Source organism: Helianthus annuus, chromosome 2 (assembly GCF_002127325.2).
Source record: "Helianthus annuus cultivar XRQ/B chromosome 2, HanXRQr2.0-SUNRISE, whole genome shotgun sequence".
Lineage (NCBI taxonomy): Eukaryota > Viridiplantae > Streptophyta > Magnoliopsida > Asterales > Asteraceae > Helianthus > Helianthus annuus.
The window spans coordinates 172,387,837-172,403,977 of record NC_035434.2 but is presented as its reverse complement, the minus strand read 5'-3'; the positions used below and the strand labels follow the sequence as shown (position 1 = coordinate 172,403,977).

General features: G+C 35.4%; 1 protein-coding gene across 1 annotated transcript; it reads left to right on the top strand.

The window, feature by feature from the left end:
* The first annotated feature begins 13,659 nt into the window (after positions 1-13,659).
* Positions 13,660-14,938, top strand: LOC110927247. The gene is made up of 2 exons (XM_022170898.2): positions 13,660-14,203; positions 14,551-14,938. The coding sequence occupies exons 1-2, from the start codon at positions 13,741-13,743 to the stop codon at positions 14,628-14,630; spliced, it is 543 nt and encodes a 180-aa protein (XP_022026590.1). The 5' UTR covers positions 13,660-13,740; the 3' UTR covers positions 14,631-14,938.
* Positions 14,939-16,141: the final 1,203 nt, after the last annotated feature.

The window sequence follows — 16,141 nt, the reverse complement described above, 5'->3', positions numbered from 1 at the left end:
AGCACCTTGTCCTTCTACACAAGGAAACGTAGGTGTGTGAGTTTGGCGTATAACGGAAGATTATAGATTCGGAGTTTTTAAAATATATAGAAAGTAACATAGGTGAAAATAATCATCTTGTACACATAACTCTTGTTCTTGACACTATTGAAACTCAAAAGAGTTGGTATGATTTCATGGATTCTAAGATCCATTAGAGTCGTAACAAGGGCATGGTCATAGATGATGTAACGTCCACTCAACAAATAACTATTAAGTCATCATCAAGTCTTAGTTACTTAGATGTATACATATAGAATAACTTAGATATTATATAGTTTACAAGTCTTATGATTCAAGCATGAGGTAGGAGATTAATTTCTCCATTTAGGTACCTCTTTGTGTCATGGAATACATACATGAGGTAGGAAGAACAAGCTTCCATTTAGGCACCTCTATTGTTCACCACTACACTTGTTGTTATAAACAACAAGGAGGGTCATGAACATACAAGTATCAAGGTATTAACAACAACGAATCTATAGCAAAACATCAAGTAATGAGTGGATTCTTATGAAGGATAGCCCAAGCTAATCCAACCATCACACATTCAACAAGTTTCACACTTGAACATTACTTGTGGGTAAAACCCTAATTAAAAACAGAAAGTTTATGAGGTTTTAACCTCTGATTTAGATGTCTCAACCATGTTTTTAAGCTTAACCAACCATAAGAGAGGTTGTAAGCATTAGGACATTGGTTTGAGATGTGTTTCACACAAGTTGGATGAAGTTTGCATAAGTTTGAAACAAAACAGAAAGTTTTTGGTCAATTTCGGAGCAATTCCAGGTCTGATTTCTCCAAGGAGAAGTCAAGGAATCAAACTACATGATTAACCAAGCAAGTAGGAAAAAGAATCAAGCAATTTCGTTAAGAAATGAGCAAGTTATACCACTTTTAGTGTAGGTGTATCAATCTGCCCGAAAATGCAGCTTTGAGCTTGAATTTGAGAGTGTTTTGGAGAGATTAGAGAGTGTTTGTAAAGTGTTTAGGAGTTGGATTAGTGTGGTATTTATAGGAGAAGGTTTAGGTTAGGTTGTGGTTGAGTAATTAATGTTAAAACACGATTTAAAACTCAAAAACTCACCAAAAACCCGCCCAAAACGAGTCTGTCCGCGCTGGGCTGTGAATCAGGTCATTTTAACGAGTTGATATATATTTTACTGGGCTGATATTGTTCAATGAGGAGTCCCAGCTCAGCTGGTTAATGCGCGTGTGTGTGAGGGTACAGACCCGGGTTCGAGTCCTGGGGTCTGCATCTATTTTTTTTGAATTAATTTCTTTTAGTTTCCCACATGAAACTTTCAGGAAATACATAAACAACCCCTGTAGTTTAAAGTTTCGGTTAATTACTCAAAAAATCCCTAGACTTTAATTAAAACTAATGTTGGGTTATTTTGTTTAGTAAGAAAACTAACTAACTAGGTTAGTTTACTAACTTTAAAATCTAACGAGTCTAACTAGATTATTATAAAAATAAACTTTTTTTTTAAATTGTAAAATTAATTAATTTAATTAACTAAACAATTTATAAATAACCATATTTATAAGGATAAAAGATTTTTAACGATTAACTTCATGAAACTTTCGAGTTTCATTATTTTACGAGTTTCAACTTGTTTAACGAGCATTAAGCGAAATAACGAATCGGGAGTCTATGATAATATATCGTTCAAACGTGAACATTGCACATAAGTCTAACACAAACATGAATAAAATAGCTTCGTTTTCATAATAGTCTCGAATTACTAATGAAACGAAAGTAGATTACAAAGAGAGTACAAGTGTCTAAATATGGAAAGTACAACATGACTTGCTAAAACAAGAAGGGTTCGAAAATGCGGAGCGTTACAGTCTCCACTCCTTTAGGAAATTTCGTCCCGAAATTTAGGAATACGTAGGGAAAAGATGAGGTCTCGTCATGGTTAATCGGATATAATGCGTTTGTGAGTTGTCTAAGGTTATAACAGGTCTAAATGATCTGTAAAACACTGAATTTCTCATAGCACGTTTTATGAAATTTTGGTAACATGGTGAAAACACTTATATATAGGAAGTACCAGCGGCGTATCTACCATGTTTTGATCACGTTGCATATGTTTCATATTTCGTGCAATGTTACGTTCTGTGCCTTACCAAACACAGTAGCACGCTCCATGGTTCTCATACGACCATTACTATAACCCCGTGTGCACCCGCGATTATACCAATCGTCGCATGATCCGCATATCTTGTACTAGTTGCGTATGAATCAAGGTATGCATAATTTTGAAAATAAGATTGCGAGTGTATAGAAATGTAGCATATAAGTACGTTTGTGTTCCAAATAGTATAACAAAGTAAGCGAATCCCTAGGGTTTCGCTCGCGTATAGGTGCGAAAGTATAAATTTTGTGTAAAAGCATGAGCATAGTATAAGTTTAAATACGAACACGCACGAGAGCATAAACACAAAATGCATGCCAGGAGTATGAGTACAAGTATAAGCATAGCGTGTATGAAAAATGAGTATAAATGTGAGTACAAATTTGAGCATAAACGAATGAATGTGAACATAAACGTAAATCGTATAAATGAGAGTATATATATAAGTACGAGTCTAACATAAATCGTATAAATGCGAGTATAACTATGAATTTAAGTATAAACATAATTGTATTGGTATGAGGAAAATATATGGATGTGAATATAAGTTTAAGCATAGTTGTATAGGTACAAGTACAAGTAGGATATATGAGTATAAACACGAATACGAATATTAGCGTAAACGTAATTGTGAGTGTAAGTATAATTGTATTATTATGAATATAAACTTGGACATAAGTATGGCGTAAATGTATAATTTGTGAACATGAGTATAATATAAAGTGTATGAATATGTATATGATTATGAAAATAAACATAAATGTGTAAGCGTAAGATGTATAAATACGAATATGGATATGAGTGTAATAAGTAATAATTTTGTATGTGGTATTAATCGTAATATACGAATTTAAGCATCTAAAAGGCCGAGAAGTTTTGAGTATATAAACAGAATGAGGGGTATATGCGGATTTGTCGTGAGATATAAACTAAAACACGTAAGATAGTATGCATGTATAGTTGTTTGAGCAAAGCGTGAAGTTTAGTTAAAATCAAAATAGATTAAGTTGACATGAAATATAGAATCTAGTTCACAAATGTAAAGAGAGTATAAAATATATATTGGTTATGTGTGTTATACTTTGTGAAAGAAAGGAAATGCTACCCTTGTTTTAAAAAGGATTTACATTCGTTGAAGATGGTTGGTTCTTATGAAGTTTCCTTGCCCATACGTTTTAAATTAAATTGACGTATTGAATAATGGTTGAAAAGGTTCTAGAAGTAAATAAGTTTGCATCGTTTTAAATGATCTTGCATTAAAGAAAAAAAATTTCGAAGTTATAATCGATCGGACGTTGAATCGTAATAGCGATCGAGTTATTACCCTGATTGCGGCAGCACCTCGTGATCGTGTGTGTGTTTATTGTGATATATTGGCCTGAACTCGACGTACACAGAAGCTATTTACGTCGTTTTAACTTCTACAGGTGAGTGCCAATGTCGGCTATTTATAGCAAGTTTTGAGGCTCCCTTACGGACCGTAAGTCCGAACCTTTACGGTCCGTAAGCTAAGCAGTCTAATTCATAGGCTGCCTAGACTCGGTTGTAGCTTGGGTGACTCAACTTCTCAACAAATCAGAACAAAGCAACGTTTTAATTAAGATAATTATCAACTAGGGTTTACCCCCCTCGAGTTTTAGGGGCCCTGATCCTGATTCTGATTGCTCTGAAAATTTTAGGGCTAGTGCAGAATTAATTGGGTGTCAGTTAGGGTTTCCTTATTAACTAATTATCGTCCTAATTATTGATTTTAGTGGCAGTTGTTACAGTGGTGGTGGCCGGCGGAGGGTGGCGGTAGTGGTCGGGGTTGCGGTGTTCGGTGGTGGTGGGTGGCGGCGATGGTGGTCGATGGTTGTGACGACGGGTGGTAGTGGCGACGGCGACGATGGGTGGTGGTGGTCGACGGTAGCGGGTGGTGGCAGCGGAGGATGGTGGTGGTGGTCGGCAGAGGGTGGCAGTGGTTTGCGATGGGGGGTGACAGCGATGGTAGTCGATGGCGATGGCGGCGGGCGGCGAAGGACGGTGGTGGTGCTCAGCGGAGGTTGGTGGCGGGTGGTGACGACGGCAGGTGGTGATGGTGGAGGTGATTGGCGGTGTTTGTGACATAGGCTGAGCGAGGGAATGGAATGAAAAAAAAAACAGAGGGATTGGATGGAATGAATTTGAAGGAATGGAATGACTTATGTAATGGGTGATTTCATTACGTTGACCAACCAAACACACTTTTTTTTTATTCTCTCGCAATCGTTCATTCCATTACACCTCTCATTCCAACATAACAAACATTACCTTATTTTACTACTCCAATTGAGTTGACATGTCATTTAGCTTTTTACTACCTTTAGAGATTGAATAATAGTATATTGAATATAATATGATGTGGAGTGTGTCGAAATGTCGTATTACATTTTCCTCTGTTGTTTTTTATTTTTTTTATTTTTATGTTTATTGTGATTTAAAAAAATGTTGTTTAGCTCTTTAAAAGGATAAGAGATTTTTTCAAGTGTGTAAAGAGACAATGAAATAAAATGTTGGTAATTTTAGTGATTATCAATATTTGTAGTAGTATTGGATTAACTTGTTAAATACTTGAATAGGCGTTCTCGTTATATATTAACCAAGTTAGGTGATGTAGGAATGGCGGGCTTGGTTGTTATAAGGAGAGTGTGTGTAACCGGATTTGGGCCTAATTAATTATATATGCGCCTAATTATTTAAATAATTAAAAAAGAGTAAAAAAAGTATTATATAACGAAAAATGTAAAAAACAAAACATACTTTAAGCGACTAATAACAACCAGAGAAAAAAGTATGCTGAAAATATTCATGAGATCGTAGAACAAACGCCATAGATCGCAGAAAATTAGAGAAGAGGTAATGGTTATTACGGAATAATTGGAGTTGAATAAGGGTAGGGGCGCTCACATAAACAATGTTTCAAATAAAACAACCAGTAAAAAAACGATTCCACCACCGCGTGACATAGCGTCCCTGCCATATGTCATCACCAGAATCGTTCCTAACGTTTGTAGGGTTTTGGCCACTTGTAGCCAAACCCAACGCTATAATGCACAATTGCACATAACATCACAAACACCGGGATCCATCTCAAAACCTCGTTTAAACACTTTGTCAACACACGTCAAAACCGTTTAATAAATATATATTTCCTCTGAAAATAATATATTTAAAATAAATATATACTTTCGAAACTCAATAAATAGTTGGAGATATAATATGTCATATATTATGTTATATATTTATCAAAACCGTTCGTTAACACGAGCACCACCATACATTTACTTATATATACACACATACGTATAAATATATGTACATCAAACACGTAACACTTAAGATATATATACCATACATATCACATACATTTTGAAATCCATAAGTTATGAAAAAATACCGTTTTCATCCATAAATTCATCAAGTTTGTTTTTAACATTAAATTAAAATAACCATTAAAACTGATGGTGATGTATTTATAAGGATTTCTTTTATAAATATAAAATCTGATATTTTTTATTTTTTATGACACTGATCAAGATCTTTAAAAAATTAGGTTAAGTAGAAAAAAACATACTATTTTCATAATATTATGTGTGCTCTTCCATCTAATCATGCATCATGATATGCATACATATACATACATGATATATGTGGATCCACAATTCCACATACATGATATTGTATGGTATCAACATCAATCCAGTATGTGATGAGTTGTCATTATGGACCACTTCAAATGACCCGACCCGTTTGTAAAAAGGTAAAACAGGACACGTATCACCTACACCGACAGGTAACCTCTGTTGGGCCACTTATATATTTTACTATATTCAACTTTCAGGTGTGAAAAAAGCCCCATATTCGGCGCTTTGATCCCTTTTCTTATTAGAAAATCAAAAAGAATATTCTTTTTTATGCCATGTATATATTAATATTAATATATTGCCCCGCTTGCTGTGTACACATATAATATATATATATATATATATATATATATATATATATATATATATATATATATATATATATATATATATATATATATATATATATATATGTGTGTGTGGACGCTCGGGGAGTAAAAGTGAAAGGATACTGACTTTAACGTTATTTTACTAATTTCGTGAAAATAACATTAAAAACGGCGGATGGTTAATCATGCATCATGTGGTAATGTTGATAGCTGAAAGACAGGGGGTACATGCACTAATCAGTCGCTGTCCCGATTGTTTGAGTGTTATGTGTCTTAGGTCCAATGCTTGATACAAAACTAAAATCGAGTCGGGGGTCTCATTGGAAGCAACTTCTCTATTCCTACGAGGTAGAGGTAAGGCTGTCTACATCTACCCTTCTCAGACTCTACTTTAGCTTTGCTATTGGCCGGGATTTACTGAATATGATGATGAGGATATTAATATTAATATATTATTTGTTAAAGTATAACACTTTTGGGAGGTTTTATAAAGATAATATTGCTTTATAAGCACTTGACTTTTTTATGCACTAGTTTAGATTTACAACTTTCAAATTAGTTCACAAAGCTACCTTTTTCTTTTTGGTTGTATATTGTTATTAAAGATGTTTCAAAGTTTTATTGAAAGTAAACCTATTCGTAAAACTAGTATAATACCATATGAATTTAACAAGAAATGTAATATCAACTACGTCGTTTTCATCGACAATAAATTTATGGGGTCTTCTTTGTCATCTTTCGTTGTTAGGTTCTTGGTTCTTAGTCGAGCGGTTCATTGTGTGTCTACTTGTGAAGAAGGCGACCTTCATTAGAAAAAAAGAATTATAAATGGTGGATTTTGTTTTCGGTTGTTTAAAGGCTGTTTGTTTAGCACTTAATGGTTCAGACTATTTGTTTCACGAGCAGATGTCTGAATGGTTCAGACATTTGCCTCTTAATGGTTAAACATTATACTGAATCTGAATGGTTAAGACCTCTAATCTGAATTGATCAAGCAATTGCCTCTGAACTGTTAAACATTATGCTGACTCTTAATGATTCAGTCATCTTACTGATTTAGCACTTAATGGTTCAGATCTTTTACTGTTTTAGCACTTAACCATTTAGAAGTTGTCAAACAGCCCCTAGACTAACAATTAAATTTATGAAAAGATTCCACTATTGAACAGAAGATTTGAAATCAAATTTGAACATAAAACATTATATACATGATTATATCATAAGATTTGAAATCAAACATGACTATATTTATGAAAAATAAATAAAATTGAAAATTTAATGGTGAAATAACTATATCAAGTGGATGAAGAAGGACAGCACAAGTTTGCTGGCATGGCAGTTGGCCTTAAATCTATTATTTCCATTATTATATATTTTGCAATTAATAATACAATATTTAATGAAATAAATAAGTTGATAACTTAAAACTACTTATATTTGAGTTACTAACTTTATACTTTATTGTATGTTTTGTAATACTAAAATTCAAGATGTGTTTGATGCTATATATTTTCCCTTGGATATTGGATCAAAAGATTCCATGATCAATAATGTATATACAAAGATAAAATAAAATATTAATCCAATCATTTTTATTTTTAGATTAGTAGGTGAACCAAAAATCACATTTGGTAGGGATATATTCAATATTTAGAAAAAAAAAAAAATCATAAATACAACGAACAACGGTTGTATTTCTATTTAAGTTCTGTGTGAAATAAATTTTTATATTTAATTGATGAAATTCAATGTTTTGAAAAATCATAAATACAACGGTTGTTTTTCTATTTAAGTTCTGTGTGAAATAAATTTTTATTTTTAAGTGATGAAATTTATTATTTTATGGAACAAATTCATCAATTCATTTTTATTCTGAGATTGTCAAAATTTTCATTCAAAATACAATTCCTGACACTCAATTTTCTTTTAGAAAAGGTTAATTTCACAACACAACCCTTACAAATGGCTAGATATTATTATATAATAAATATTTAAATAAATTCAAATAAATCACGAAAAAAAGTCACTAAGTGGTTGGTTTTCTTCTGTAAATATGATTAAATTTATTATTGCTTCTTCAATATAAATAAATCTAGGATCTTTTTCCTTAGAAAGGCTTAAATCTAGGATTTATTATACAATAAACGTATATGACTTTTAGTTCATTATAACTTGAAAATAAAAGTAAATATGTTTTTTTTATAATTTCTCTATGTAAGCCAATCTTTACATAATACGCATGAAAAGTAAACGTATGTATGCACCTTTTGATAAATATATGATGATTTTTAATTCATTGTTCTTTATAAATTCAAAGAGAAAAACACCAAGTTCTAAATAACTTGAAAAATAAAACTAAATATATTTTTTTAATAATTTCTTTGTAAGCTTGCAATCTTCACATAACATGTATTTATAATTTAAATATTTTTTCCCATAAAACAGTTGCAAGATTCCCGGGAGATTTGATTATAACCAATCTTATTCTAAACTTAATAACTTCATTTTTAAAGCAAGTTAATCCTTTATCAGTTTATTAGTTTATTTGCTGGGTAACAAAGTTAACTATTAAAAAATATTATTATAATTTTTAACTATAAATTTAGATCACTGACGGACCACTAAAGTATTATTGTGTTATCGGCGGAACCACCCGTTCATATTCATCTCCACTCGGCAATAATGTCTATACACAAATTCAGAGGAAACGCAAATCTGAGAAAACCCACGGGTGGGAATCGAAGCCGGACCTAATGGTCCATAAGCTTTATCTCACTCCCAAAATGTCACTAAGCTGTAATGTTATGAGATATCAGTAACTTGAAATAAACACGGATGTTGTTTTTCATTTAGAGTAAACTGCCATTTTGGTCCCTGTGGTTTGGTTAGTTTTGCCATTTTAGTCTAAATCCCAAACTTTTTACATCCGGCTCCCTGTGATTTGCATTTTGTTGTCATTTTAGTCTAAAATTCAAAAACCCCATTTTTTAACTGTTGCAACCTTCTATTTTGTCTTTTAGTTCAGGGGCATTTTGGTCATTTTGCTTTTCATTTAACATTTTCTTAATTAACATTTTCTTTCCCAAATAAATCATCGTCATCCCCAAATAAAACCCTAACTGACTCTCTCTCTTATCTCTTTATAAACAACATAAAACCCCAAATAAATCAGCAACAACTGAGACCTAAATCGATCAGTTAAAAGTTCAATACTCTTTTACGGCGACATCTGTTTGATTGTGATCGGAGTTAGTTGTCGCCATTGTTGGAGAGGTTTTTTGCTGTACGGATGGCGGCGATAAAGCTAGGGTTTAACACAGAGAGCGGAGTGTGACCACCATCGCCGCAACCCAACATCATCTCTCTCTCTCTCTCTCACTCTGTAACAAACACCACCACAACCATGGCTACCACCGCCAACAGAGAGGAGAGAGAGAGAGAAGAGGGAGATGAGTGTTTGGAGAGAGAAAGAGAGAGTGTGTGTGCAGGTTTTAGAGAAAGGGTTCACGGGGATGGTGGTGCTGGCGGCAGTGGGATGGTGGTTGTGGGGATGATGCGGTGGTGGGGGTGGTGGTGGTGGTGTGGTGGTAGTTCAGAGAAGAGAGAGAGCAGCGATTTTAGTCCAGAGATGCGGTGGTGGATGATGATGAATCGCTGAAGTTTCGATGATGAAGATGAACATCTGTGTTTTGATCTACTGGTTGCACAAAAGGAAATGAAATTTAAAAAATGACCAAAATGCCCCTGCACTAAAGGACAAAATAATCAGTTTTCAACAGTCAAAATAGAGGGTTTTTGGATTTTGGACTAAAATGGCAACAAAATGCAAACTAGAGAGACCCAGATGTAAAAAGTTTAAGATTTGGACTAAAATGGCAAAACTGGCCAAACCACAGGGACCAAAATGACAGTTTACTCTTTCATTTAATTAGTAACACAACATATAGATTAGACAGATTATTTATACAAGTATGTTATTATTATTCATGTTCATCTGAAGTATGGGAAGGTTTACCCACTTATGTGGGGTTCTTGTCCGGGAGATTTGAGGTTGAATCCAGAGATGGGCAATTCTTGGTCCGGATTGTTGTGACAGCTCCTGGATTCCTACCTGAAAGTTGGATTATATAAGACAACGTTCTTACCATGTGATTTAACCGTAAAAAAGTCATACCTAAACATGGTGTATGCAATCATACCTTAATATAATATTAGATGCATATAATAAAATAAGAAACAATGTATTTTTAGGGTCACTAACATATTCAATATATGAACCGCAACAAATTCGCCTTTATCAAGAGAGATGAATGAGTGGTGAATGAAAATCAAACAATAATATTATATTCAACAGATGTGCAAAACTCTAAAAACGAGTAAAAGTATCATACCCACTAAGGTTATGTGTTATGGTTTCATATTTTTTTCTCTATCACGTAAAAATGAGTGATTGCCACATCACTTTTTTTCATTTTAATGTGTAGTTGTTTCATAGGTTTTAAATAATCACCATCCATTAAAATAATAATTAAATTATATAAATAAAAAAGTGTGTAAAAAGATGATTGGTTGAATATAAAAGGGTGGGACATTTAGATTTTTTTTATTGGATATCACAATTATTTCATAAGGGCTCAAATGCTGAAAAGGTTGCTTGAGGGCGTGAAGCGGCTCACGCCCAGGAAACTTCATGCTCATTAAAGGGAAGGCTGGGGCGTGATAGGGGTTCCAACCATTCCTAGGTCGCAGTGCTTGTTACTCAATTACGTGTGGCCTAAAGGACAATAAAGTATCATAAATGATAAGAATAGAAACTCACATATCACTTGCTACTCGACCATATCATTCCATTATTAACTTGATCGTCGGAGATTACACCTTTTCTTGAAAAGTGAACTTTATTAGAAACAGAGCCGACCCAAAACCAGCCGACACACAACACAACAACATATTACATAATTACAAATTTACGCCACTCTCCCAGGTAACATCGTTTTACTTCGACCTATTTGAGTACCAAAGGAAACCTAACGCCTTAACCTCACTAATAATATTCTCAATTTTAATTGGCTTGTTCGAGAATTTTAACGCATTTCTAGGCTTTTGATGAAACAATGGTTAACCGGGCAGGATTAACTCACTGGTCTCGTCAAGAAGGGTTAATCCCTTCTTCTCGAGGATCGCTGGCTGGATCACCGGTGGGTTGATCTCCTACACAAGGAAACAAACCATGACTCGTAACAAGGAGGATGGGGTGGGGGGTGCTCCTTGTTACCACTCTCCGGCGTGAGAATCAGTATCTGCTTGGGAAGCAAAGTATGATAGTAGTAGTATTGAGAGAGTTGTGAAGAGATACCTCAAACCTGGTTTGGGGTCGGTATTTATAGCCGAGGAGCGAAGGAGGAGGATGGCGGACAGACTGACGACTTGCTGCACCTTTGCAGGTGTGTCAGGCTTGTCGGGTGTGGAGGTTACGCCACGTCAGTCTGTTGCTTACGTAGCCCTGACAGGTGACTGTCATTGGTGCCACTTGCACTGTGGTGTCAGTCCCACTTGTTGAGCGCACAGGATGCGGTGCGAGCCGCATCGCTGCCTGTGCTAACATCTGATGTTACCGCGTCTCTTGCTTGTGATCAAGAAATACGCGAGATGCGGTGCTAGCCGCATCGTCGTCCGTGGAGACCGTTTGCCTGCATCCCTTGTCGTGACGAAAATGCCCATATGATGCGGTGCCAGCCGCATCGTTATGTTCATCTACTTCTACGCATAAGATGAGGCTTCTCATCCTCTGACCGATTGGATTCGAAGGATGTGACCGCATGGGTACGGTTCATTACTGGTGGGGGTTTGTTTGATGCGGGTGATGGTCGGTTTAGGACCATACCCCTTCAGCTTCCAAATACCCCAACACCCAATTACAACAATAATAACAAATTAGAGTTCCGTAACAAATTAAATTAAATAAGTAGGTATTTGCCTTTGACCAAATTGTTTGGTTTGTCATTGACAATTTACTTGACCAACCACCTCCTTCTAATCGTGCCTATATTTTACTCATGTTCACATTGATTGGAAACGGTCAAGATACATTGATTAAATTGTTTTGGTACGAATGAAATCATATTTTACATATGATTTCTAGAACATTCACATCTTTTGACTGACACCTTGTATTTTTTTTTTGAACGTCCAACATAAGAATCGCCGGGTACTCCGTACGCGGCACCCATTGGCCGAAAGGTAGCCCGCGGCAGCCCAACCTGCACGCACGGAGCCCCTAGCCCACCATGCCACCAGTTCCGGGGAAAACCCGACCCTGCACCCGCCCGAGGGCACGACAATGCAGAGCCGGTAAAACCCGGGTGGATCAGGAATCGAACTTGAGACCTTTCGGTCAAAAGTCTTCCCTCATTTCCATAACCACTAAGCTATAAGCCCAGGGTTCTGACACCTTGTATTAGTTTTGTAAAATGTAATGTTACAAAAAACAATTATTCAATAAAAGAGCGGCAGGGGGGGGGGGGGGGGGGATCGCTACACGTCTAGAAGAAAAAATGCACTCAAACCCAATTTTAATATTCACTAAAGAAATTAACAATCTTGTGTAAAATACTTGATAACTAATAATATACCACTTAATGTTTAATTTCTGATCATTGATCATTTTAACTGTTATTTTTTTCTTTAGATAAACTAATAAAATAATCTTCAAATGAAAACATTCACATTATAGTCATAATGCATGTGTTAAAACCCAAAAAGAATCAAAACATCATAATAACTGATGTACTTAACATTATTGTTTGAGTTCACAGATAATACTAATCTATTATACATTTTGTAGGATTTAAAATTTTAAATCCGCACTACAGAATAAACACCTGCTGTTACTAGACCAAGAGGTTATCGATATTATATGTATAGGATCAAGATTAAGGAAAAACTCTTCTGAGTTATGAGAACTTAGAGAACTCGGCCTTTCCGTGCGAGTTTTGCCCCCATCAACCCTAGATTAAAATGTTAGAAAAGACTGCCGTAAAAAAGATTTTTTTTTTCCGAAGGGCTCTCTTTCGATTTCTATACAAATGTCGATATCGTAACGAGCTGAAACAAAACCAACCAGATTCCCGACGTGTAGTGCGAAACCGAGTTGGCTCAAGCATACCATATCTTTTGTCCGTTTTCTCTTTTGGTTCATATATAGTGAGTGTCTGTATCAAAACGGAACGAAATAAGACTGGCCGAGTTTAACAAGTCAAAACGAAATCAACCAAATTCCCGTCGCGTAGCGCGATAACTCCACTAGTTACTTACATAATTCACTATTAATAGTTTACAAGAACCAACTTTGATCAAAAGTTAAAAGTATAGGGGCCACTTAAGAAAACATCACATTTCCACCACATTCATCATCATCATACATACATACATCACACATGACATCATACATACAAACACCTTTAAAACCCAACTCTTTCCTCTCACATACGCACTTTCACACCCCCAAAATCCCATAAAAAAAATTCAGGGTCACAATACCCAACACCAAACACCCAACAATCTCCAATGGGCAGCTGTTCATACGAATCAATGTCACAAATTTCCGAAAGAATCTTCCAAGAAAACCAATACCCAGAACCCCAATTCTCAACCAACCAACAAACTCCATCTGGGTCTTTGAATTCACGCTCCAAAACGATCAAAAACGCCTTCAAAAAGAAGAAAAATCAAGTCTTTCTTGAAGGGTATGTTGAGGCAACTGATGAAGATGATCTTGTGAGGGCTAAAAGTTTGACTGATGAAGATCTTGATGAGCTTAAAGGGTGTTTTGATCTGGGGTTTGGGTTTAGTTATGATGAGATTCCGGAGCTTTGTAACACTTTGCCGGCCTTGGAGTTGTGTTATTCTATGAGTCAGAAGTTTCTTGATGACCAGAAGTCGCCGGAAGTGTCGCCGGCGGCGGACGTGGCGGAGGAGATGGTGTCGCCGCCGCCTGCTCCGATTGCTAATTGGAAGATCTCTAGTCCTGGTGAGTTTTTTTTTTTTTTTAATTATTATTTTTAATGTTTGTTGTGATGTGCGTTTGACGCGAGCCAAACGCACATCTCAGGCACCCACCCAGGATCTCTAGTCCCGGTGTGAGAGGTTTTTTTTTTTTTTTTTTTTTTTTTTTTCTAATTGTTATTTTTAATGTCTAAAGAGGTGTTTGGATGCACGTTTGATGCGACTAAAACGTGCATCCCAACACCCAGAATGTTTATGATGTGGGAGCGTATCTTTTATTTATTTGATTTTTTATTATTGGGTTTGGGATTTTATATTTATTTGAAGTGTATAAGATCTGGTTTTTAATGTGTTTGGATTTAATTTTTGTAGGTGATCATCCTGAGGAAGTAAAAGCAAGGCTCAAGTATTGGGCACAAGCAGTAGCTTGCACAGTTAAATTATGCAATTAACAAGTTTTCTTGATTTATGGAACAATTTGAGGCATAAATTTTGAATCTTTATCATGAATCTTGGAAAAGTGGGATGAGATCCGATTGATTGCAACCGGTAGCGGTGGTGATGGTGGTGGATGGTTTTCGAATTCTTGATCTGGAGATGGATAATCAATGAGGGGTTGAGATTTGAAGAAAAGAATGTGGATGAAGAAGATTAATTGTAATGAGTTTTGATAAACCAATTTCATAGTTGTATTGTATGATGAATTCATTTGTAGTTTGGAGTAATAAATTCTTGAAATAAAAGGTTCCATCTTGTTATCTTTGTTTGAGTTTAAGGCCGTCCGGTACGGGGACCGTCCCCGGTTTGTTCTGGTCCGGCCGGGCCAAACACCGCCTCGCCCCCCGGCTTCGTCCTGGTCGTCCTCTTCTGGACGTTGGAGACGCTCCACATGAAGACAAAAAACGTGCATCCCCCTCTCTCTCACACCTATAGATACAATATATACATATACATTTTAGGTCCGTCCCCATTTCCATACCTCCATCCTCTTTGCCCCATCCTTACACCCATCCTACGTGACGCCTACATGACGGATCATCCTCCAAAAGAGAACCATCATCATACCGCATAGCCTAATAATCTTTACAGAATTTTTTGAACGGCCAACAAATTTTATTAAATAATTACAAAATTGCCAAGCAGAAACTTTATTAAATAGTTACCTATTTTTTTACTTTAATTAAAAAAGTTTAGTTTGGTAAAACCAACATTGTCTTAAATTAAAAAAAATGCCTCAATCGAATATTGGTATAGGTTAATCATTTGTTGCAAATGATTGCATGTTGTTTATGTAGAGACCATGTGAAGGGTATCTACATGGGCTTTAGATTTCTGGTTTGGTTATAATGGCAAAGAAAAAAATGCAATAAACATTTTTTAGAAAATAATTTGAGCCTAAGATCGAACCCATCGGTTGGTTGTATTATGTTTCGGCCTTTCGGGTTGAAATTAGTCACTTATTTATTGGTCGGATTATATTTTCCGACCAACTTTTCCATTTAAAAAAGGTTAGAAGTAATTTATGCATTACAAAAGCGATATTAACATAATAATCGAACCAGGTGTTCTCCAGAATTACAAAATTTATAACAAGACTTGAGCGGAGAATTGAAATGAATGTGGTCATGGTTGTCGATATAAACAAGCGTGTGAACATAAAACTTGGACGGATTTGTGAAGATAAAGTACGTTTGAATTTATTTTTCGAAAGGGGTTATGTGATATCTAATATTAGATGTGTTAATGTGTTTAACAAAATTGATTACACAAGCATATAGTCATATTAGTTTTATGAAATGGGATTATTAATTAAAAGTCACATAGCCATTATTGTCTAGTGGAAATGTATATGATCGGATGGTTCTGCCGGTGGCGTGATGATACCCCAGTAGTCCGTCAGTTATGCAAATTTACCGATCAAAAAACAAATAAGAGGCAAATCATCAAGGGCGGACCTAGTAAG